This window comes from Oryctolagus cuniculus, chromosome 5 (assembly GCF_051225735.1).
Source record: "Oryctolagus cuniculus isolate XC-2025 breed Fujian yellow rabbit chromosome 5, ASM5122573v1, whole genome shotgun sequence".
Classification (NCBI taxonomy): domain Eukaryota; kingdom Metazoa; phylum Chordata; class Mammalia; order Lagomorpha; family Leporidae; genus Oryctolagus; species Oryctolagus cuniculus.
The window spans coordinates 15,790,912-15,817,035 of NC_142871.1; the positions used below are offsets into that span (position 1 = coordinate 15,790,912).

At 42.9% G+C, this 26,124-nt stretch overlaps 1 protein-coding gene across 15 annotated transcripts in view; it reads right to left on the reverse strand.

Annotated features, from left to right (window-relative positions):
- The window catches only part of ESR1 (estrogen receptor 1), a 478,649-nt gene that overhangs the window by 4,647 nt on the left and 447,878 nt on the right, over positions 1–26,124 (reverse strand). For all 15 annotated transcript variants that reach the window (XM_089332575.1, XM_070073399.2, XM_070073398.2 and 12 more), the window contains 2 exons: positions 22,264–22,397; positions 3,436–3,619 (listed from right to left, as the gene is read on the reverse strand). In XM_089332575.1, coding sequence (XP_089188701.1) covers positions 3,436–3,619; positions 22,264–22,397 — 318 coding nt within the window. The remainder of the gene's footprint in view (positions 1–3,435; positions 3,620–22,263; positions 22,398–26,124) is intronic.

Below are 26,124 nucleotides of genomic sequence, written 5' to 3' on the forward strand. Positions count from 1 at the left end.
GAAAATCACCTCTATCCCCAAGACAGAGAAGAAGAGAACGGGGGGTACAGTGAGGTTTGCAATGTGGGATGCAGTTCACAAGACCCCCTTGTTTATCCCTCTTTAGGAGCCTCCCTCCTCATAGAGCTTGTCCTGCCCCTTGGAGGAATGAAGCTCCCTCCAGACTTAGGGCATCTGCACTCATTCCAGATGCACTTTCCCCAAATCTTCCCATGCCACCCACTCTGAGAAGCCTTCTAATACATCTGTGGCCACTGCCTCAAGCCCTATAGCAGCCTCAGCCATTCTATTCCATATTATTCCATTTTCTATATCATATTTGTCACAAACTAAAATTCTTCTTTCTACAAGGGGTCTTCAAGAAGTTCATGGAAAACACATTCTGAAAAAAAAATTATACCAAACTTATCTTTTGATTCTATTCTCCATGAACTTCTTGTAGTATGCCTGTATTTGTGTTTCTTCTCTCTGCCCCAAACACACACACACATGAACTCACACTGCAACCTCCAGGATGACAGGGATTTGTCCATCACTTTGGTTAAAGGCTCAGAAAACTGGGGATAAGTGGGTAGAGGGGAATATAGGCAAATAACTTCTTCCTTGCCTTCTCTACCAGAGAACACTGTCCCCTCCACACCACCAAAGGGAAAGGGTGGGGTGGGAAGAACAACCACTATCTAGGTAGAAATTTTTTCATAAAGATTTATGCCTCATGAGTAGGTAGGGCCTAGAGAATGTCCTAGAAAATGTCTGCATTATTAGGAGGGGAAAAGTCGGCACTATTTGGAGACACAGCCTGGAAACACAGCATCAGAGCAACCCAGGCCAACAACACAACCTGAGTTAGGTGTTTCTTTGTTTTTGTTTTGCTTTTTAATCTAAAATGTTAAAGTTAAATGCCCCCTGGATCTGCCACTGGCTTCCTCATTCAACCAAATGAATCACATTTACAATTAGATGAAACCCACTATTAAATTTTCTGAGTAGCAACATATGGCTGAGGCAAAGCTTAACAAAACAGTTCTGTGATTGAGATTGACTGCAGTGAGGCACCAAAACATCATTGTGTCTATATGTGTGTGTGAGAGGGAGGGAAGGAGAGAGAAAAGGAAGCTCAGAGCTTCAATAGACTAGCAACATCTCTCCAGCTTTTCACACAATTCCAGAAGAAGCTCTACAGAACTCTCATCACTGCTGCCCTCTGCCAAACATTGCTAGCAAAACCAGCCAGGGCTGAATAGTGAAAATATATGTAGTATTAACTAATTAGGCTTGCTAGTGCTGACAAACAGTAAATGGATGTGAAAAGTCAGTCATTCCTGTCAACAAACAACATTTCCTTATGACTACAGTTTCTACAACATCATCGAAATTGCTAGCTCAGAGTACAAGGCAATGTTTTTTCCAGGGATAGATTACTTTTACACACAAGTGACATGGCAGATACCTCATTCTGATCCTTTTCCTGCTTCCATCCCTGAGCTAGTCATGAAAAGAAACAAGCAGCAATGTAGGGAAATTTTTACTCTGAATGCAGGCTCTTACTCTGCCTGGCAAATGGGAGTCCTTCATCTGCTATGTAGGGATTCTTGGGGAGTCCTAAGAAGAGAGACTGATCGTTTCTTTGCCAAGTGCAATCCTTCAAATTCCAAATTTACAGGGCAGAGAAAAACCTGCCATGAGTCGTTCGTCTGTTCACTCATCCATTCTTTGATTTGCTCAGTGATGATATTAGGAGCACACACTACATGTAGAACATCTATTATCAGAAGAAATGATTCTGCAAGACTGTCCCTGGAAAAGGTTGGCACCTTCTTGAGCCACAGTCTCGGCTTGAATGCTCCTTAAAAATTAATGAAGGACTAAAATGCTCAAAAGGTGTTTGGATTAAGAGACAGATGCTTTTTTTCCACTGCTTGGGTCCCAGCATGAGACCAAGGTCACGTGGGCTGCATCACCCATGACTACCTGTTCCTCTAGTATGTGTCACTACTTCATGCCATTGCTGTGGTCTTTCTGGAATCTGCGGAAATGACTCTTCCCTGCAGGGTGAGCTCCTCTTATGAGAATGGCATCCCCTAAACTCTCGGCAAGCCAAAGTACACGATTAGAATGGAAATGAGGCTAATTTCAGCATTTGACACAGAAAGACTATTTCCTCTGCTGGTGTCTCTACTTGATTCCTATAGAAATTACTTACTGAGTCTTTTGCCTAGCACTGCATTAGGTGATATTGGGAACACAGAGTATGCGAGACAGATTATGATGATTGCCTCACAGAGCTTACTGTTCTATGGACAAAAAGAAAAGGGGCAGTTGCAAGAGGGTAAAAGAGGGTGTAATTCGCAGTATGTCAAAAGGGTCAGGGGATGATTTCTACAAGAAGTGATATCTAAGCAATAAATTGATGACAGCTCAAAAATCACTCCATCTGCCGTATGTTCATGATCCTTAACTATAGGTTCTGACATGTCATTTGCTTGACCAGTGGAGTGTTAGTAGACGTGATTTAACCAAAGGGTTCAAATACACTTGCCCAAATGTGTGCTTTTTCATACCTTGACCATCACTAAGAGAACATATTCAAGCCAACCTCCATGTACCAGGAGGCGAAAGGCCTGAAACTTAGGGCATAGGCTCGCCTCTCCAACCTGCAGAGCTGTGGTTTAGAGTCTCCTATCTCTACCCCTCTGATGTATGGATGAGCCCAGCCGTGATACACAGGGCTGCCAAGCTAGGCTGCAGCCTACAGTAAAGCCTCACAAGGAGGTCTCAGTACATTAAGCAAGGGCTAGATCACAAGGAATATGGTATACATACAAAACAAAGGGATTTATCTTTTATCTCAAAGCAACAAGAAACTACTTATGGTTTTAGGCAAGAGGACAGCATGATTAGATTTGGCCTTAGAATGATCATTCCAGCTACATCATGGAGAACATGTTAGAAATAACCAGGAATGAAGGCAGAGAGACATGATAGGTAGCTGGCACAGAAATCCAACAGGAAATGATAGTGACTTGGAACAAGGTGATGGCAATGGGGTGACAAGGGGTTTGAGAGGTATGGGGGAGTCTGCATTGAATCTCCTAGAGGCATCTGGTCTGAGAGCCCCTTAATTGCTAGGGTAAGAAGGGAGAAAATGAGATGGGAGCAGTGATGGATGTACCCCATGCCTGCCGAGTAGGCTTACAGAGCCCCCTAGGCACCCACACTCTAAGACCCTGCATGTGCTTCAGTTAGAGTGACAATACCATTTATAACCACTCTTGTCCTACACTCTTAATGCCACCCTCTTCTGTCCTCCTGTAGCATTTACACTTACTATATACCAGGAACTATTCCAAGGGCACTCTGCATATCCAGGCATAAACCCTATAGTTTAGTGCAAGCTTCCTTTATGTCTCCCCCAGGAACTCCTGGACACCTCACCTCATGTGGCGGATGTGGGAGAGGATGAGGAGGAGCTGGGCCAGGCGCCGGTGTTGCTGTTGCAGAGTCAGACCCGCCTTGGCCATCAGGTGGATCAAGGTGTCTGTGATCTTGTCCAGGACACGATGGATATGGTCCTTCTCTTCCAGAGATTTGAGGGTGCTGGACAGAAATGTGTACACTCCTGAATGTGCAGAGAGAAAGAGAAAGACTCTCAGAGATGAGGTCTAGGAGACTGGGATTGTCCATGGGACATAGTCATCAACCAGGATCCATATTTGCAGAGTAGGAAAACCATGGGGGTGTTTAGGACCCAGATGAACCCAAATGACCATGTGTAACTCCTAATGAATGCACATGTCTGAGAGCACCCAGAACCAATGTGGCCTCCTATGCATGTGCCCAAGTTCCTGCAAAAGGACAGGGCCTTGGGGGCCATAATAGAGAGGCTGACCATGCCTTCTCAGACAGATACCAACCCACGCTGTGCATTTAACACTGACAGTCCTGAGAGGGAGCCATTATTGTCCCTTTTCCATGGAGATGCCTTAATCCATGAGGGTAGCTTGGACAACAGTCCCCGAGCTCAGACTGGACACAGTCTGCTGACTCCCTATCTGCTAATAACACTAGGGGCAGCTGAAGCTCCTGGTGAGATTCACAGAGGAAGGGATGAGGGATTGGCCACCTGAAAGGAAAGTTTCCAAGAACTTGTTTCTCTGTTCCCAGTGAAGGCTGGGGCATTTGTCAGCCTCCACTGAAAGGTTTGTGACAACGGTGGGTATAGGGACCTTGGAACAACAATTTCCACTGCCATGCAAGTTGCAAGTTTTCTCTCTTGTTTTTCTTCTGCTTTCTAGGCCACAGTAGACTCAGAACCAAAGTCAAGACCATCATGGCACTCCAGGCTTCTAGACCCCATTAGTCTCAAGCTAATAGGTCTCAGGACCACTCTGCGTTGAATACACAGGTTGTAAGGCAGAATTCTCTCCTCTAGGGTTGCTAAGCTGGGAGAATCAGACAACTGTACATGGCTGTGAACAACCTTCTTCTCAACACATGGAACTCCTGTCTGCAGAAAGGAATAGAACAGCAGGGGTGGTTTGTCGGAGGAGGGATGGGGAGAGGGAAAGCGGGAGGGGCAAGGATCGGGGACAGAAAAAGGCAGAGTGAGGGAGAGAAGGAGGGGGAATAGGGAGAGGGATGGAAGGGGGGAGAGAGCAATATCCAGTTGCAATCACAAGGTCCTACTTTTTATAATTATCATTTGACCTGGGTCCTTTCATAGTATCCTTCCTAACATATGAATCAACAAATTCCCTTTTTGCGCAAATAATGTAACTTAGGTTTATATCATTTGTTAATGGAAAGAATCCTATTTTAGTAAGTTATGAGCTCAGCCCAAGGACGAGGAAGGGAGAATGGAGCAGGCCTTGGGTCACAATGATAGATTCTTCTCTTAAGTGAACTCTCCAGAAATAAGCTTCAGCCTGCTTGACCACACTGCCTGGCAGGGACAGATGGTGCATGTTTTCCAGCCAGATGCTGTGTGTTTAGCAACATATTTTTGGTCTTCTATTCTACTCACTGACCATCTCATTCATATATTTCTTCTCCTCTCCCACCCCATCCGCTTCAGCCCCTTCATGTGAAAAGCCTCCCAAGGCTATGGACCCCTGACTTTACATTGGTCATGTGGAGTGGAGGTACTGCTCACTTAGCATCCTGGAGGCTGGAAATGAGGAGAACACCTACACAGCAGAACTTACAGTAAACAGGGCTGTCATTGCACAGAATGGAAAATAGCTAAGGTTTAAACCAAACCGAACAACAACAACACAAAATGGCTAGAATCTTGGTTTACAAGACAAAGGGCAAAGTCCTGTAGCTTTTGCTTTGATTGAAAGCTCAGAATGAGTATGTAGTAGACAGGCAGGGGATAAGAAAGGAATTGCTAGATGGCTTCATTATATTTCATGTGGGCTTTTAAGAGGGAAGAATGTGTCCATCAGAAAGACAGACATCCTGTGGTCATGGGGTTGGCTTGGAGAAAGCAGGTGGCAGGGGGAAAGAAAGCAGGCTGGAGTCTGGGTCAGCCCCAGCTGAGTCCCCATTGGCTCTGCCTCTCCAGGTCCTCTGTGTCATCATTCACATCTCAGTCTCACATCTTCCAGAGGTCCTGCCACTGGCTGAATTCCCCAGGAACCCAACACACTCAGGCCACAGAGCTGAATTAGTCCAATTGGATGATGTACTTTCTACCAATTTCCTTCTTGGTTACCTTCCAGGATGCTGGCCTCATTCACAGAGAGTCCTTTCTTGTTCAAGGAAACCAAAGAATGGAGGATCAAAGGGCTCGGATGTTCCTCCCTGGGAAGGAGACACTGTGCGTTTTACTGTGTGCTCAGTGTTACAACACAGTGTGCTGGAACTACAGCAGTCCCGACGACCAGCCTTTCCAACAGAGGTAAACGACTTGGCGCTCAGCCTCCAGCAAATCAAGCTTTCTCTTGGGCTGCCAATCCCCCATCCCCTTCAGTGCGCACACACATGTGTGTTCCTTCATCCAGTATGCATTTATTGGGAACCCATTGAGTGCATGCCTATGTTAAGAGACAGGGATTCCTTTCAAGTGTTCATGTTTGAGAGGAAGATATTGCCTGTGGAGAGAAAATTTTCTTAGCATGGCCTCTCAGGATGCAAGCCATTCTCAGAGCAAGCCTGTTTTTCCAGTCCTGTTTTGGCACCAATACAGCTTATCATCTCATCCTTGTCAGCAGATGCTTGCTAGCCATGCAAATATACTTAGAAATAAAAATACAGTCCTGTTGAAATTCCAATAATTGACAACAGCAGCCATCATCTTTTGGACTTTTCTGGCAAAACACAGTTGGTGTCAGCTACCTGTTGCCCCTAAGCCATCTGAAAGATACTACAGAAACACTAATTCCCAGAATGCTTCAGGGGCTCTGGCAACTGCTGTTAAGAAGCAAGAGCAAAACACAGAATCTGATAATTTCCAAGTCCTTGGTGATGTCTGCCACCCCCATTCCCAGCAGCACAAAGTCAGTGAGCAGACATAAGTGCCTTCAGAAGGATTCTTGCAGCAAAGCAAGCCGTTGCAACTCTGGATCCTGCTCCAAGTCCAACAGATAAAATCTGTATGTCATTAGTCAGTCTTGAGGCATTGCAGGCAAATCTGAGCTTCCAAGCATTCTGCATCCGGTGGCCAATACTGCAGACTTGGGAAAAGGCCTTGGGAAAGTCTCATGGTAGGAAAGAATGGAAACTGAAGCCACGTGGCACCCCCATGCGCTATGGGTCTTCATCAAGTTCATGGGAACCTGTACTATTAAAAAGGGAAAGTATATCTGGATTTCAAAATCTCCTGCACCAGAAAAAACTAAGCTTTTAATTTCACTTTGCCATGAACTCTTGGAAGTGCTCACACAAGAGAGATGGTGACTCCACCTCTTTCCTCTAACTACCCATCATGCTCTCCCTCACCTCCTCATTCGGCCAGGATACTCTCCCTCTTTCCTTTTCAGTCATCACCCCTATTCAGATAATGGAGTCTGCTGAAGGCAGGTGTGCCCCCTCCATTGCAGTGCACAGCATACCCGGCAGGCAGCACTGGCACTGCCGGGGGCCCCCAGCTCCCCCTGCCCTTGGCCTCCACGAGGGTCACCTCTGACTGTTCCTGGAGAAATGAGGATTGCTGACACTTGTAGCTTACCAGAAGCTTGAGGATACTTTTCAAGCAAAGCCATGCTTTTTTTTCTTTCTTCCCCTTCCCCCCTCTCCCCACCTTCTTCTCCTCTCTCTCCTCTTTCTTTCTTTTCCAAAAGGAATAATGATACAACAGACCCTGGGAGAATTCTGCCTTTGACTGCTTGGTTAAAAAAAATAGAAAAGGAAAGGACTCAAAGGAAAACAAAGAAAATTGCTGTAAGCCTGGGCCAGAAAGCGTCCAGCCAGCTTGGATAAGGGACAATTTCCAGTGACCATACAGGATCCAGTGGTTAATCAGCACATCAGCCTTTTGGGGTTTCTATTGGGAATTGCTCCCAGGACCACAGAGCGTATTTGCTCAGAAGTAGTTTTGAGGCTAACAGTCTGAGGAGCACCATGTTTGCTGTGCACTTCACCTTCTTTGCTGTTCTCTTGGGAGTGATTCTGTCCCCAAATGGACATTTGGGCAGCTTGCTGTCTCTGCTGCCACTCAGGAGAGGCTGTGTATGGTTTGTTTTCACTCTTTATTCTGCTGAAGCTGAATGTTGTAAAAGGAGATTCAGGTTCAATATACCATGAGGGCTGGGGTATGGAAGGATAATCGAGGTGAGTGGGCTCTGGACTTCTGCCACCATTTCTCCTGCTTTAATCAGAATAGTTTACTTCACCCGATTTATAGATGTAAGTTTCATGAGGTTCTTTGTTCATTTACAAAAGAATTTTGATTCTGAAAATTATTTCAAAACTGCTATACCATTGATTTTAAGACCTTTTAAAACCATAATCCTGGAATTCTGTGTCTTTAATTTTTTGCAAGGTAATGTTTCTGTCTTTCTTTTCTTTCTCTCTCTCCCTGTCCACTCTGTCAAAAAAAAAAAAGAGAGAGAGAGAGAGAGAGAGAGAAAGGTCTTCCTTTTCCATTGATTCACCCCCCAATGGCCCCTGCAGCCGGTGCACCACGCTGATCTGAAGCCAGGAGCCAGGTGCTTCTCCTGGTCTCCCATGTGGATGCAGGGCTCAAGCACTTGGGCCATCCTCCACTGTACTCCCGGGCCACAGCAGAGGGCTGGACTGGAAGAGGAGCAACCGGGACAGAATCCAGCACCCCAACTGGGACTAGAACCCTGTGTGCCGGCCTCGCAGGCAGAGGATTAGCCTATTGAGCCACGGCACCGGCCGGTAATGTTTCTTTAGTGAGATAAACCTGTCACAGTGTTATACTGTTTCAATACAGTTTGTAAGCACTCTAGTGTTCACTTAAAATGGTGTAACCCATATACCTAAAGAGTATGTATTCCTCCATATGTCCACTTCTTGAAAATGGCTATTTCTGGTACTAGTTAACTTTATCAAAATAACCAGAGAACTCAGCCATTTCAATTCTATATGTAGGATAAACAAGGAAAATATATCTGAAGTTTTGTGACTCAAGAGATAAATATGCAACTCAGAACCAAAAGATGATGATGCTATTTGTTGGTGACTGGCGCTGACCACCAGAAGGTACTTAAGTGCCCATTGCCCTCAGGACACATGGACATCAACCAGTGTTGTGTTCTTAGACGGTATGTCATCTTTTTTCCAAAGCTGAGGCTAAGTAATAGTGTTGATTTTATATATAAAAACTTCTATCTATACTAGCTCTGTTCATTGATTTTAGCAAGGGGTGGAGGGACATTTTTTCATTATTTTATTCATATAATATCTATTCCACAAAGAATTTTAAATTGTTTACCCATTTCACACAAGGAGTAAACCAATAGCTGACATAATCTGGATAAATGGAGAATAATATGAAGAAAATAACAAGCCCAGGAGTCAAATTAGCACACAGAAATTCATCTGTATGGTTCCCAACAGGGGCCGCAAATCTGGCCGCAGCAAAGAGAACATATTCCATTATAAAGTTTACAGGCTTTTAATAAAAGTAAAATAAACTAGGCCAGTTGTTCAACATAAAAACCCTCCTTCAGGCAAATCATTACAATGTCTGCTTTTCACCACCAGGACTTGGTAAGGTCATGCAACTGAAAAAGTTAACTAGTCTGGTAAGAGACTAGAGTGCAGATTTTGGGTATTGGCAATTAGGGCTGCTCTGTTTGTTATGATAACCATATGGGCTTTGGGCAGGCCTCAACGTCTCATGCTGTATCTGCCAGGATGGACTCCAGTCCCTATGCCTTATTATGACTGCACCAGCATGGCTGGGACAAGGCACTGATAGGCAGCAGGATTCATAAAATAGGACAGTGGTACAAAAATGCTATGACCTCTCATGGTGTAGCAGATTGGGAGTCCAATCTGCCTGTTTTCAATCACTTTCACTTGACTGGTATAGATGTCTATGTATGTTCTGGTTACTGTACTGTGCAATAAATTAACTCAATGTTGAGAGGTGAAACAAAGGTTTAGATTCCATTGGTCATGAATGGGCATGAATTGGTCATGATGGGATGCAGAATGAATGGTTTATCTCATCCTCATGATGTCTGGGGCCTCACATAGAGAACTTCATCAGCTAGTGATCATTTGATGGTTACAGGCTGGAGTCACACTGGTTCATCTTTACTCACATCAATTGAAGCATGAAAATACTAGGAGTTTCCAGGATTTAGATGGACAGACTGATGAATAGGAGCACAGAGAAATTTTAGGGCAGTATAATATTGTATATGATACTACAATTGTGGATACACTCATCAAAAGTCATAGGTTGTACAACACCAAGGATGAAAACGAGGGGCTTCAGGTGATGTGATGTGTCAACTTAGGTTCACTGACTGTAATAAACATACCACTCATATAGGGATGTTAACCATGAGGAAGGCTGTGTGTTTTGGAAGGCCAGTTTGTTGTATGGCGTTTCTCTGTGAACATAAATCTGTTTCAAAAACCAAGGTCCATTAAAAAATAAAGTAGATGTCTAAATGTAAATTTAAGAAACTGATTCAGTTCAACTATAATAAATTGTTGGGAAGTAGATACCCAAAGGAGTTAAGGAACTGGGGCTAGTAGATGCTAAAGCAAGGAGTAGGTTTAGGCAGGGCAGCTACCCTAGGCTTGCCCAAGCTGGTAACATGAAGTGGCAGAGCTGGAAGTAGAACCTGAACCTCCCTTACTCCTGGGTCAGTGCTCAAAAGCTACATAAACAATTTTTGAATTTCAAGTAGAAACTGGACTTCCTCCAGAGATATTTGAGAAAACTCATCCTAGAATGATTCAGGAGCCATTCTGATTTTCAAAATGTGCAGGATGGCATGGAGAAAAGAAAGAATTGAGATGCTCAGGCATCTTCTAAGAGTTTCTTGAATTAAGGACTTTCATCAAAACATAAAAGAGGGAGAGAAGGGGAATGAGGAAAGGAAAATCATTATGTTCTTAGAGTTTTATCTAGGAGCTATATTGAATCTGTTGAAAACTAATTAAAATTTTAAAAAATAAATACTCACTTTGAGGTGGTAAAATTATGTTGACATGGGAGACTTTTTTTTCTTGGTGGCTTTTCTGTATTTCCCAAGTTGTCTGCCTAAGGCATATTACTTTTATAATTTAGTGGAGGAAAAGGCTATTAAAACACAAAATCAAAGTGCCTCTCATTCCTGTAATTTCATGAGTTTTGTCAATACCTCGCCTGTGGAGAGGGAAACATGGCTGGTGTATGGATAGCCCAAAGCAGAGGAGCTTGCTGTGGGGGTATTGCTGATTACTTTTATCATGTTTACATAATTTCTAAGACTGTTCACATTTCTGAATGTCTTTAAGGCTCCTCACTGCAGCAGGACATGGAGCTAGCAAATCTGTTGCTAGAGATTTTTTGAATTTTCTTAGTTAGGAATGCCTCTGCCATGGGCATCATCAAAACTCAAGCAATGTATCCGAGTACAAATCCGGGCATCTAAGACTGACCGTATGTCATTCCTGGAGGACTTGCAAGTCAGGGTGCTGAGAAAGCACAGCATTAAGATTTGATCAGAAGGTGCTAAGGGTTTGATTTCCACTTAATGTGAAGGCTGTGTGATCTAACTTAGTGACTAACACATGATATTCCAAGAGAAAAGGGCAGATCCTTCCCTTGTAAGATGCAAATGAATTCTACACTCTGGGTGTTACTCATCGCTGTTGGTGATGCCAAGTTTGAAGACTAAATAAACTTCCCCTGCCAGTCCCCATGACATGCATGCTTAGCCGTCCTCAGAGCTGACCACCTGGACCATGGAGCCCAACATCTACCTTCAACTGGAGAGGAGCTAGACGTTAGAAAACACCTGCTCCTTGTGTCTCCTTAGGATTGACAGGGTGCCATTTGAATGATCAATGGAAAAGGCCATGGCTGGAGTGACAGTGTAGCCACAAGCTGCTGCTTTCAAGCTCTTTACTGATCAGGAGGAGTCACATCAACTAACCAAGCCCTAGTACACAGAGCAAGTGAAATCGTGGGGCAGCTAGAAAAGTTTTGAAAGAGAAATGCACTTACAGCTATTCAATCTCTTGTCTTTCAGTGGCAAAGGGCCAGTGGCAGAAGGTGAGATATAAAATGGTCCTACTGCTTTGAGCACCTGCCTGCATGGAATAAGGCAAGTTTGCCAGTAGAGTGTGCAAGTAACAGGATATTTTTCAAAATATTGATTTATTGGGTCCGGTGCTGTTGCGTAGCATGTAAAGCTGCTGCCTGCAGTCCCAGCATCCCATATAAGTGCTAGTTCAAGTCCCGGCTGTTCCACTTCTGATCCAGCTCTCTGCTGTGGCTTGGGAAAGCAGTGGAAGATGGCCCAAGTGCTTGTGCCCCTGCACCCACGTGGGCGACCTGGAAGAAGGTCCTGGCTCCTGGTTTTGGATCAGTGCAGCTCTGGCCATTGCAGCCATCTGGGGAGTAAACCAGCAGATGGATGATCTCTCTCTGTCTCCCTCTCTCTCTGTGTAACTCTGCCTTTCAAATAAGTAAATCAATTTTAAAATATTGATATATGTATTTGAAAGGCAGAGTTAGAGATCAGGATCTTCCATGGCAGGGCTGAAGCCAGGAGGTAGAAACTCCATCTGGGGTCTCCCACACAATGGTAGGGGCCCAAGCAGTTGGGCCACCTGTTGCTTTCAAAGGTGCATTAGCAGGGACCTGGATTGGAAATGGAGCAGCCAGGACACGAACAAGTGCTCATATGGGACGTGGGCGTTGCAGACAGCTACTTAATCTGTTGTACCACAACACCTTTCCCCTGAAGTTATGGAACTTAAAGTTTACTTAACAAGCACCTGTACAGATCAGAAAATAAAGCACAATTCTGTGATAAAAGATACTTTTCTTCAAAAGGAGATGATTTTAACATAAGCTGTGTAGAACCCTTGACTGGCTGGCAAGAGGAAGGGGTGTGTTCTCTGGGCTGCAGGCAGCTCTGACGACTCATGTTCCACACTGTCAACTGATAGACAACGTTTGCTGGACTGTTTGGCAAATGCTTCCAGAGCTTTAAACATGTTTACACTCCTTTCAGCCAGTAGATAGACTTTTTTTTTTTTTTTTGACAGGCAGAGTTAGTGAGAGAGACAGAGAGAAAGGTCTTCCTTCCACTGGTCTTCCCCGGAAATGGCCGCTATGGCCGGCATGCTGCGCCAGGAACTAGGCGCCTCCTCCTCGTCTCCCATGCGGGTGCAGGGCCCAAGCATTTGGGCCATCCTCCATTGCCTTCCCGGACCACAGCAGAGAGCTGGACTGGAAGAGGAGCAACCAGGACTATAACCCGGGGTGTTGGCGCCGCAGGCGGAGGATTAACCTAGTGAGCCGTGGATAGACTAGTAGATAGACTTCTAGTAACATAGGCAAAAGTAATAATCAAAAGTGGATAAGGGCCTGCATTGTAACACAGTGGGTTAAGCCACTGCCTGTGACACCAGAAAACCATGTCAGAATACTTGTTCGGGTTCCGGCTATTTTCTGATGCAGCTCCCTGCTAATGTGTCTGGGAAAGCAGCAGAAGATAGCCCAAGCACTTGGGCCCTTGCCACCTCTGTGGGAAACCTGGATGGAGTCCCAAGCTCCTGGCCCCACCCTGGCCATTGTGGTCATTTGGGGAGTGAATCAGCAGATGAAAGAGCTCTTTCTCTGTGTCTCCCACCATCACCTTTGTCTCACTTTGCCTTTCAAAAATTTAAATTTTGGGGACCGGCAATGTGTTGTAGTAAGTTAGGCCTCTGTCTGTGGTACCAGTTCATGTCCTGGCTTCTCGTCTTCCCAACCAGCTCTCTGCTAAAGCAGTGGAAGATGGCCTAGGTGCTTGGAACCCTACATTCACATGGAGACAGGAAGAAGCTCCTGGTTCCTGGCTCCAGATTGGCCCAGCTCTTGTCATTATGGCCATTTGGTGAGTGAACCAGCAGATGGAAGACTTCTCTGTGTCTCTCCCTCTCTCTGTAACTCTACCTCTCAAATAAACATTTTTAAAAAGTGAACAAAAGGCATAAAAAGATTTCAAAGCAATTAGTATTCATAATACTAAAGGAGAAAAATCACTTGTTTAACAGTTTCAAATTTGTTGACTAAATCATGTTATGTCCTCACAACTGATTACAAAGCCGATCAAAAATGCATTTTAAAGAAAAATATATGTACAATCCTAATCAAACTGTGTAAATATAATCATGTGGTATAACAAGGTTTCTAGCTACTATATGCCGCATATATGACAATGGTCCCAGAAAATAATAAGCTGAAAAATTCCTATCTCCAGCTGATGTGATAGCCAGAGTAACATCATAGGGCAATACATTACTAATATATTTGTGATGTTGCTGGCATAAATAAACTTACCATGCTCCAGTCACAAAAAACTATAATACATACCATTATGTACATTGCATCATATTGATGATAAATAATCATATTGCTGGCTTAAGTATTCACTATAGTGAAGATTTTAGAAAATTATAAATATTAAAAAGTTTACTATGAAACAGTGTGCTGGATTATACCAGCAGCAGCCTCACCAATCTCATGCTTGCTGCATGTTCTGATTGTATGAAGAGGCCATCTTCTAAGTGTGTGTAAGTGTACTACATGCTGTTTATACACAGACAAAATCATAGTTCTCCGAAAGAATCCCTGATATTAAGCAGCTCATGACCTAATTAAATGCATACACAGTATGGCTAGGAAAGAAAATAGTAGGTAACACAGAAAGCAGGCCTTGTTCTAAGAGCTAACTGGCACTAACAATACCCTGTGAGGTAGGCACTTTAATCTCCATTTCATGCACAAGGAAATGGAAGCACAAAATGTTTAAGCAACTTTTCTAATGTCTTAAAAGCAAGAAGTTGCATAAAAGGGATTTGAAGGCCGGCACCGCGGCTCACTAGGCTAATCCTCCGCCTTGCGGCGCCGGCACACCGGGTTCTAGTCCCGGTTGGGGCGCCGGATTCTATTCCGGTTGCCCCTCTTCCAGGCCAGCCCTCTGATGTGGCCAGGGAGTGCAGTGGAGGATGGCTCAGGTGCTTGGGCCCTGCACCCCATGGGAGACCAGGAAAAGCACCTGGCTCCTGGCTCCTGCCATCAGATCAGCGCGGTGCGCCGGCCGCACTGGAGGGTGAACCAACGGCAAAAAGGAAGACCTTTCTCTCTGTCTCTCTCTCTCACTGTCCACTCTGCCTGTCCAAAAAAAAAAAAAAAAAGGGATTTGAACGTGGCATCAAAGTCCATTGCTCTTAACACTTACAGGATATTCCATTAAGATGCCTCAAAATGTCAATATGGTTGGTTAACTTCAGGCGATTTTATATTTCCTTAGTTACATTTTATATTCTTAAATTATTTAAATTGAACATACTGTTTTATAATCACAATTTAATATTTTAGAAAACAATTCTCATGCTATGTCTGTCTGTATTAGCAGACCATGAGGTCCTTGACTTAGGGGCTGAGTTTTTTTTTTTTTTTTTTTTTTTTTTTTTTTTGACAGGCAGAGTGGACAGTGAGAGAGAGAGACAGAAAGGTCTTCCTTTGCCGTTGGTTCACCCTCCAATGGCTGGGGCTGAGTTTTTAATCAAACATTATTTCTGCTATCAGTATGACCATGAAGTCACCTCTGTGGAGCAGCCCTGGGGTTCCAGGGACTGGTTCTCATGCCTCACTTCATGTAAACCACAATGTAGGAACTACTCTTCCCAGCATTTTCTAGATGGGACAAGCACAAGCAATTTTGTGTTTCTAACATTTAGCACAATGCCTGGGGAGTAGTCAGTCCTCACAAGGAGGTGGACCATAGGTGTCACTCATTTCAACGGCTGCTGCAGTCTTCCTTGTAAGCCAGAAGAAAAACAAAACCCCTAAGTGAAAATAACACAAAAAATCTGAGAAAATAGAGTTGAGTCAAACTGCATGAAGCTCAACACATAAATACAGCCCCATGCCTTCTGGGGAACGTGTGGAAGGAGGCTCCAGAGGGGGAGACTGACAAGAGAGAGAACTTGGAGCAGAGGTGTGCTTTAATAAGCTGCTTCGCTTGGGTCAGAAGGCACATAAGGGAGAAATGGAGACAACAGTGGAAAGAGAGACGGAGAGGTAAGTCTTCCAGCTAAGTGCATGATGCATGGCTTAGACTCAAAGCTTTGTAGAACAGCCTGAAGTTAGACTTCAGTTTTCCAGGAACTACACATACCCTGAAACATACACAGCTCATCAACAGGCTTCTATCACTCCCACAAGTAAGTGGCAGAATAGCTTCTCTCGAATCCAAGTACTTTCTGATGGCAAAGTCTAGGACACGCCACATTTCCAGGAAGCTAATGCAGATCATGAGGCTTGTTTAAGCCCATCCCAGAAATTGTAGCAAGGAAAACCTCCAGAAGCTGACTTGGCTGCCTGCAGAATCCACTCAGAGAGACAGAAAAAAGGATCCACTTAGTAACTCTGAAGTTTTGTTTATCTCAAAATAATGACAATAAGCAGATGCCCTGGAGAGGAAGCTTGGCATTACAAAGAACTCAAAAGATAATAAAATCAAATCTCCCATGTGACAACAATGGGCATCCCTGACAACGTGCCTGTTCCAGTCAGAATTCTACATTCAGTGCTGAGAATTAATGATTCTCAATGTTGACAGTCAATATGTTTTCAAAACTTTCTTTCATCTAAATATAGGGACTGTCTGAATCATTGGCTTATTTATAAATCAAAAAATATAAATGCTCTGAGTAACTGCCTAATAATACAGAGTGAGCACAAATAACCCTGCTCTGGAGGGAAGATACATTTTTTGTGGCAAGAGCTTGTTGTAATAAATCATGAAATAAACATTTCGATGACCAGAGTGTGGCCTGGGATGAATATATTTAAGCAAAAAAATAGGAAGGAAGCAGCTTCAGCATCATGCATTTCAGCTGGCCACCATATCAACGAAACAGAACTAGGTGACAGACAATGGCTCACACCGTTTTGATTGTGATATATATATATTCCGGCTCAACATCACATGTCCCATTTTTATGCTAAATGTAGGCCACTATGCACACTTCAGAGATACTGCCATAATTCTCTCCAGTATCCTGATTTTTTAACTTTTCAATTTGGATTTTTAAGCTTCTATGGATTTGGCCTCATTTTCCTACTTATTATTCCATTAATTAAAAGAAAAATGTTGCTTAAAGATCGGCTTTGGGTGAACAGGTGATCACGGCTACATTTCAATAGCATAAACATTGCAGGTGTAACAAGTGGTGCTGCTAACTGTGACACAGAGAAGAATCTGGGCAGCTGCAAGTGGCTTGTGGATGAGAAGAGGAAACAGCACCCACAGGAAATAGAGGACCAAGGAGCTGGAATCTGCAGTCTGACCAGCTATGCCGGGAACCAACTGAAGAAAGTTACCAGGGAGTGAAGAACATGAAGCTCTTCAGAATCACATATATGGCCTCAGAAAGAGGCTCAGACAGCGTGTAGAAACAATTATTAAATTGAATTTGAAGGTCAAACTAAGCACTTATTAGAGATCGTGAGTCTCGAAAAGCGCCCTCAGAGAGAGTTGTGGTCTGACCTGCGAGGATGGCGAGGAACAGGTCGACTGAAGGGTGGTGAATGAGCACGTGGTGGCTCCGCGGTGGCTCACCTCATTTTCATTACGGTCTTTCAACACTGAAGTTCATATCGCGTCACTCTCAGTCACTATCCATGGGATAGGGCTCACTAACTTTTTCTTTTTTTACAGGAAGAGTGGACAGAGAGAGAGAGAGACAGAGAGAAAAGTCTTTTTTTTGTTTTTTTTTCCATTGGTTCACTCCCCAGTGGCCTCTGCGGCCGGTGGGCTGTGGCCAGCGCACTGCACCGATCCGAAACCAGGAGCCAGGTGCTTATGCTGGTCTCCCATGCGGGCGCAAGGCCCAAGCACTTGGGCCATCCTCCACTGCACTCCTGGGCCACAGCAGGGAGCTGGACAGGAAGAGGAGCAACCAGGACTAGAACCCGGTGTGCCAGCGCCACAGGCGGAGGATTAGCCTATTGAGCCACGGCGCCAGCCAACATTTTCTAAACATAATTAAATACTATTGAGGAACAGCAGCTTGCTTTTTCTTCATACCATTTGTTGAACTCTTAGTGTACAGTTAATATTATGAGTATATAGTAAACTGAAAAATCTTTGTAAAAACTAAGCGTGGGAATAGGGGAGGGAGGAGGAAGAAAGGTGGGAGTGTGGGCAGGAGGGAAGGTGGGGTGGGAAGTATCACCATGTTCCTAGATATATTAATATGAAATACATGGAATTTGTATATCTTAAATGTTTTTTTAAAAAACTTAAGTAAAATAATTTAAAAGCCTAGGGTAAGGTCACAGTCTCTATTATTATTATCATCCTTGAGTTCTGCATTTTTTTTGTCAGCCTCACTGGAGGTATTTATTTGTTTATAAGATTTATTTATTTTAAAGGCAGAGTTGCAGAGAAAGAAGAAGAAGCAGAGAGAAATCTCCCATCTGCTGGTTCACTCACCAAATAGCCACAAAGACCAGGGTTGGGCCAGGCTGAAGCCAGGAGCCAAGAGATACCTCTGAGTCCCCACATGGGTGTCAGAGGCCCAAGGACTTGGGCCATCTTCCACTGCTTTCCCAGGCACATTAGCAGGGAGCTGGATCAGAGTAGAGCAGCTGAGATTTGAACTGGTACCCATATGAGATGTTGGCACTGCAGGCACCAGCTGAACCTGCCATGCCACAGTGCCGGCTGCTCTACTTCTGATCCAGCTCCCTGCTGGTGTGCCTGGGAAAGAAGCAGAAGATGCCCCAAGTCCTTGAGCTCCTGCAACCAAGTGGGAGATCTGGAGGAAGCTCCAGGCTCCTGGCTCAGGATCAGCCCAGCTCTGGCCATTGTGGCCATTTGGGGAGTGAACCAGCAGATGCAAGACCTCTCTCTGCCTCTGCCTCTGTCTCGGCCTCTCTGTAACTCTGCCTTTCAAATAAGTAAATAAATCTTGAAGAAAAAACCCAAAGAACTAAAACTCTTAATTATTTTAGAAAAAGACTTTGGCTTACACCAAGTGTATGTACTGAGATTCTAATCAATGATCACAGCTGTCATTGACAGAAGGGTACTGAAATCCATTAACTGCAAAAGACACATTAAATACAATTTCTCCTTTACTCTCAGTGACAGAAGATGAGCATTATCTCTCCCATTCAATAGTTTGATCTGATCTAGATCCCTGGCACACTGAAAAGGATAACATGTCTCAGGATGGTGGAAACATTGGGAAAAAGAGTACTTCTAGGTCCTCCTGGCCATGTTTGGCACATAAGCATCTATTAAGTGATTGATTGAATGATGTTGGATTTGTTGACAGTCCACAACCTAAAGAATGTGAGGAATAAATAGTTTATTGGGAAATTAGAATAAATGTTGAATTATTGGCTAAATGAATGCAACTATTGAGTAAATGAGTGAAATCATCATAATATAAAGTATATACTGACTCAAGGAATTAAAATAGTCCGAAGAAGGAAGATTCATTATGGACTTCGGTAGCTGCAAGACTTCCTGAATAAGGGGAGACTTTATCTAGGTCTAGAAGATTTATAAATATTTAAATGATCACGAAGAAGAACTGAAGTCACATTGGCTAGAAGGAATGCCATGAACATGCACAGAGCCTTCTTGGTCCCTGTTCATGGCTCTAATTCCCCAACCCTCCCCTCCACTGCTACTTTTCACAGCCTTTTTCTCTTAGTGCATCTTACAATTCTTATTCTCAGAATGCCTCAAAGCTGGCATTGATTTTGCAAAGCTGCCTTTGGATGGATCAGGAATGTCTCTCTAGGGTGGCATGGAAAAACAGTATTTGTCCTATGGATCATTCTGAGATTTCAAAAGCAAAGTAATAAAATCTTCTTAATGAGGCAGAACTCATGGCAAATGTCTCCCACTCCCAAAGAGCCACAAAGAGTGCTTCCCATGGAAATCCCGGCATTTGGGAGATCCTCGCAAGGCTTCCAAAGGGACATTCCTAGCAGGTTCTCACAACAGCCTTTCATTTCCCCTCATGCTTCTACCCCAAAGTCAGGGCCAATATGAACACAACCTCCTCAGCCTCTGGCAACTGGGGCTTCACATGAAACCATGGGTTCCTCTATACACTGAAGTTCTGCTTCCTGGTCATTGGAAGGCCTCCTCTACTCAGGTTTCCTGAAGCATTGCCAGCTTGGCTTCTCTCAGAAATTCCTGAAGTTAGAGTCACTCTGTAATCTGCCTCATGCTAGGTAAAGAGTAACCCCAGCCTGGAGTCATATGAGTCAGCTGGAGTTTTAGAAAAATTCTTTCCTCTGGTTGTGGAGAGGAAAAGTGCTCATGGCAGCAAACTTCACAGCAGGGATTGCTTTTTTCACTCTGAAAAAAGGCCCTTGGTACCAATCCCCTTGTGTTTCAGAGTCTATCCTCCTTGATTCTGTTTTTCCAGGAGCGGTGTCAACCACCAGGAGCTGAGCTCAGCTGGAGATCCACTCTTCCAAAACATAGCTCAATTTTGCATTGAGCAGAGCACTTCCCCTTGTTACAGGGTGTAGGGACGGCTTCTGTTTTGTTACTCCTTTCCTGAACCAGCAGCATTGCCTTGAGAGAAAGATAAACTGCTGCCCCATTATCTCATTAAAAAACAAACACAAATGGTTAAACTGTGTTAGCATACAGTGTCTTGCATTTCCAAAACAGTGTTCCAACCTTTCAAGAGCAAGTAAATGCCCAGAAGATCCTAAGAAAGAAGTGAGAGGACAGAGGTTGAAAGCTCAGCCTGTGTGAAATGTCCCATCAAGGCCAGATCCTAGAATGGGAAAGATAGCATTGAGGCTCTGGTGCTAGTATTTAAGAAAAGATTTTCCCTTGAGCACTGCAAGTGCTTCCCCCCTGGGCTGTGAACTGGGTCCATGAATCCAATGCTCTCATGGCAAAAGTCTTGACTTTTTAATATTTTTTCAAAAAAGAACCTACTCTGTCCCAGAAGCTGAAACAGAACAATAATGCAGAGAAAGGTTAGATGTGTCAGAAGGAAATATTTTTAATGACCAAGATCAGAGCCCTTCACTTGTGTTGTCAATACAAGTCTGGCTGATTTCAGTTCCTATCTGGGGTATTCTTCCTTAACTAAAGTGGGTGGGGGGAGTCATTATCCCTGATAGACCTGTGTTTGCTGAAGTTAACACATTGCCCACACGAGAGCTGGCCGCACGTGCCAGGCCTCCACCAGAGGAGGAGCAGGTTCAGGACCTGGCACCATGCAGCCGAGTGGCACTGCTCCCAGAATTCTCACCCAATAAAGAGCCATTGTGAGATCTGGACCCTTCAACATATTGGACAAGTGACTCAAATGAAAGGCACAATGCGTGTGAGTGGGACCTGAAACTTGAATGGAGTGGCAATCACTTCCTTAGTGCAGATCACAGTATTTATCAAGCAACTTCACTGTGCAAATCAGCCCTGGCCCAGCATAATATTACAGACTTCCTTTTATCAGATGATAAGTGAGAATGATTATGGTGAGAATCATTCAGCAATATGAGTTACTAGCATTGGTGGGAAAGAGAAGTGGAAAATTGTGAGGGGAGGTGCAACAGGATCTATATTCATGAGGAAGAGTCAAAAACTCCAGAAGAGAGAAGGTGGCACTGAATCTCCATGTCTGATTGAAACAAAGTTCAGTTGTGCAACTGAGAAGTTGAGACTGTAGACAGTGGGAGAGGAAACTACAGTAGGTCTAGGTTTGCAAACAGCTCTGATTACCGTAGGTGAGTGAGTGTGAGGCACGAAGTGGGGCCAGGGGTACGGGCCCAGGTGAAGTGCACCTGCTCTGCAGCTGACACTCAATCGTGAGCTGCAGGTCCCACAGGCTGAAGATCAGTGCTTAGGCCCAATCACTGGAGATTTGGGAGGATTCAGGTGCCAATTCAGGCTGAACCACAGTTTCCATCCAGGGGAATGCAGTGACCCTCACAGAAGAGCCAACCCCTTTCCAAAACAAAACAAAAACAACAACAAAAAAACACAAACAGATGTTCTCTTAGTGAAGGTTTCTCGAATGAATAAACAGGAAGGGCCAATAGAAGCAGACCCACAGATCAAATAAAAATGCTCTTCCACCTGGATGCATATACTTCCTTGCATGTTCCTCAGTTTTGGAACCAGAAAGCTAAGCCAACTATAATTGTGGCTCATCAATTTTTACCAGAAAAAAACGTGGTCTGTTTCAAGTAACCCTCTTTCCTTATTATGTGGAGCTTGGAATTGGTCACAATACCTTAACAAGGTCACTGTTCTACTTACTTTCTGACACACACCTATGTCTATTAACACATATCATTTTAACCAAACATGCTCATATCTATGAAAAGATACACACACTTCAACAAAAAGGCCATGTGATTCAGTGTCCAATTACCATTTTTCATTCATCATATTTGACCAGCACAGTTCTCCCTCTATAAATAATCTATACTACAATAGTTTATTTTAAATGTGTGTCACTATTTTTTGAATTTATTACACTATGCTTTTGGAGTGGGTAGATTGTATCTGGTTGAAAAATACATATTAATATTTCTCCTAGCAACCCAGCATTAAATTCATGTTATCAACTCACCAGAATTAAGTAAAATGATAGATTTGAGGCACACAAATTCCTCTCCCTGCAAATTCATCATACGTAACCGAGACGATGTAGCCAGCAACATGTCAAAGATTTCCACCATGCCCTCTACACATTTCCCCTGGTTCCTGTGAAGACACAGCAAAGAAAAAAAAAGTGTTAAAGAACATAAAAGCATTCACAAACATGATCAGGTTTGCACAGATAAAAATCTACTGGCTCCAAATTTGTGTTTTGTTTGTTTGTTTGTTTCTTACAGGCAGAGTGAAGAGAGAGAGAGAGAGAGAGAGAAAGGTCTTCCTTTTTGCCGTTGGTTCACCCTCCAATGGCCGCCACGGCCGGCACACCGCGCTAATCCGAAGCCGGGAGCCAGGTGCTTCTCCTGATCTCCCATGCGGGTGCAGGGCCCAAGGACTTGGGCCATCCTCCACTGCACTCCCTGGCCACAGCAGAGAGCTGGCCTGGAAGAGGGGTAACTGGGACAGAATCCAGCGTCCCGACCGGGACTAGAACCCGGTGTGCCGGCGCCGCAAGGCGGAGAATTAGCCTATTGAGCCACAGCACCGGCCTGGCTCCAAATTTGTAACCACACACTGCAGTCCCTTCTGCTCCTGGAGCAGGAACATTCATTTTAATTAGAGAGGGTAACAAAAAAAAAAAAAAAAAAAGAGAGATTTTCCATCAGTAAAACATTGTCACTTTAAATTCTTAGAAGAGATGTATTGTTAAATTCCCAAATATGCCATGCTATTATGAGTGGAATTCTTCAACCAAAAAAAAAGGACAATAAAAATGATTAGAATTCAGATAAATTACTTTATATGTTAGTGATCTACAGCTGTATTCTAGGCATTGTAGTAGTTATGGAAAGAGAAAAAAACACAGCCTTTCCTCTCAAGATGCTTATGGCCTTGAATTAATAGAATAAGTCCCAAATGATGTATTTTGAAGTGCTTTTGAAGTACAGGAAAAACAACAATAACTATAGACTATGGTTGGGCAAAGACCATTGATATTGCAAAGGAGGGTAGGCAAAGATGTGCCTACTACGTGCTATTTGAATTAACATTCTAAGAGAATGAAGGATTTCATCAAAGAGGTGTGGCTGCATCATGGAAGTGTGTCCGTCCTATTCACAGGAAGCAACATGAAAGAACATGGAACAGTGTGTGGTATAAGGAGACAGGTGATGAAAATGTCAGGTGAGAAGGGATGTTCTTTGGCTGTTGAGGAACAGTTTCTTTTTTCATACTATCTGTTGAGCTCTTTACTTAGTGTAGGGTTAATCTCATGTGTATAAAGTTAATTGAAAATAGATCTTTGTAAAAATTAAGAATGGGAATAGGAGAAGGAGGAAGAAGGAGGGTAGGAGTGTGGGTAGGAGGGAGGGATGGGTGGGAGGAGTCACTATGTTGCTAAACTTATATATATGAAATGCATGAAGTTTGTATACTTTAAATAAAAGATTTCTAGGTTAAAAAAGGCATCTATAGATAGGGGCTCACATTTTGGCATAATAGGTAAAGCTGCTTCCTACAATGCTGGCATCCCATATGGGCACCAGTTTTGTCTCTACTGCTCAACTTGCTATTAGCTCCCTGCTAATGGCCTGGGAAAAGCAGCAGAAGATGGACCAAGGACTTGGGTCCTTACCATCCACATGGTACACCCCAGGATGAAGGCTCCTGGCTCCTGGCTTGGGCCTGGCTCAGCCCTGGCCTTTGTGACCACTTGGGGGAGTAAATCAGCAGATGGAAGGTATCTCTGCCTCTCCCTCTCTCTCTGTAACTCTTTTAAATAAATACATTTTTTAAAGGAAGAAAAAAGAGAAAGGATGTTCTACCCCATTCTAAGAAGTTCAGGGCTTTTTTCCTTTATAAGACAGCCTTAAAATCAAGGATTTAGCAATAATAGTTGCAAATATTAAATAAGCAAACTAGAAGGTTCATACATGTAATATTTAAAAATGCAAATGTCACTATCTTTTTCCATAAAGTTGTTGCAAAAATTAATGATACTACATATAAAGGAATTTATTCATTTTTTGTTGACAAATTGAATTTTATGAGATCAGGAAAAAGTTAAAATGTCCTAGGAATATGCATGCATATATCTTGAAATACATAAACATTTGAAACACATTGTTTAGCATCTTGCTTTTTAAATTAACTGATTAAATTATTAATTACATAATCAACTTTTAAACAATCGAATAGTTTCTTCTTTTACTTAAAATGCTATAATTTTTAACATCTTCTTGTTCATTGACATTTGATTTCAAGGATTTTGCTGTCACAAACATTTCATTTAATGACCATCCTTACATTTATGTCTTGGGACACCTGTATAGACAGCTACAGAAAAGTTCCCAGAGGTAGAATTGCTAATTAAAAGGAACTCTGTGTTTTCAGTTTTGATAGACAATCAAACACTACTTTGAAAAAGCTTATGTTAATAGATTATTAGTAGGGGATCTATTGGTATAAGCTCTTCCTCTGAGATGTCTGCTTTTGTCCCATGCCCATACTTTTTTGTTGGGTTACTGTTTTTTTTTTTTTTTTCACATTGATTCATTTTTTTTCCTTTTTCTAATTTTAAGGGTTTTATTTAATGAATACAAATTTAATATGTACAGCTTTTAGGAATATAGTGTTTCTTCCCTCCATTCCTGCCCTCACACCCCCACTCCCATCCCACCTCCTACTTCCTCTCTCATTCCATTTTTCATTAAGATTTGTTTTTAATTGACTTTATATACAGAAGACCAACTCTATACTAAGTAGAGATTTCCACTGTTTGCACCCACACAGATGCACAAAGTATAAAGTACTGTTTGAAGACAGATTTTACTGTTAATTCTCATAGTATAACTCATTAAGGACAGAGGTCCTATATGGGGAGTAAGTACACAGTGACTCCTGTTATTCACTTAACCATTGACAGTCTTATTTTTGATGTCAGTGACAATCCAAAGCTCTTGACATGAGCTGCCAAGGCTGTGGAAGCCTTTTGAGTACATAAATTCTGTTGGTATTTAGACAGGGCCATATGCAAAGTGAAGTTTTCTCCTCCCTTCAGAGAAAAGTACATCCTTCTTTGAAAGCCCCTTATTTCCACTGGAGTCCCACTTACAGAGATCCTTCATGTAGGTTATTTTTTGCCACAGTGTCTTGGCTTTCCATGCCTGAAATGCTCTCCTGGGCTTTTCAGCCAGCTCTGAATGCCTTAGTGGCTGATTCTGAGGTCAGAGTGCTATTTAGGGCATTGTCATTCTATGAGTCTGCTGTGTGGCCTGCGTCCCATGTTGGATCATTCTCTCTCTTTTTTTAATTCTATCTATTGTTATTACCAGACACTTGGTTTTATTTATCACATTGATTCTTAACAGCTATTGATATATTAGAGCAATTGACCCTCTCTCATATGTCATAATTTTAATATTACTCTGTCTTTCTGTGTTCTTTTTTCTTGTATTTTCTTCTGCAAAAACAATTATTACAGAACCAAATTTATTAAACCTAATTCATGGACCTAGAATAGTATATCTTGTTTGAAAGGATTCCTTTCAATAACAAACAACAATTATACTTCCATCTACTATAGTTTAATATTTTTGTTTAAATGTTTGTCCTAATTAATGGGATATATGAATTTTTAATAAAACTTTTCTTACTGAGATATAATAATATACTTTATAATTCACTCATTTAAAGTAAAGCATTGCAGGAAATTAGTGTATTCATAGAATTGTGCATCAATCAATTGGGATTTATTTTGGTGTTAAGACATGAAATAACGATTCAGCTTAATATTTTTCCAGGTAGCTAGCTTTATTGATACTATATATGGTATATT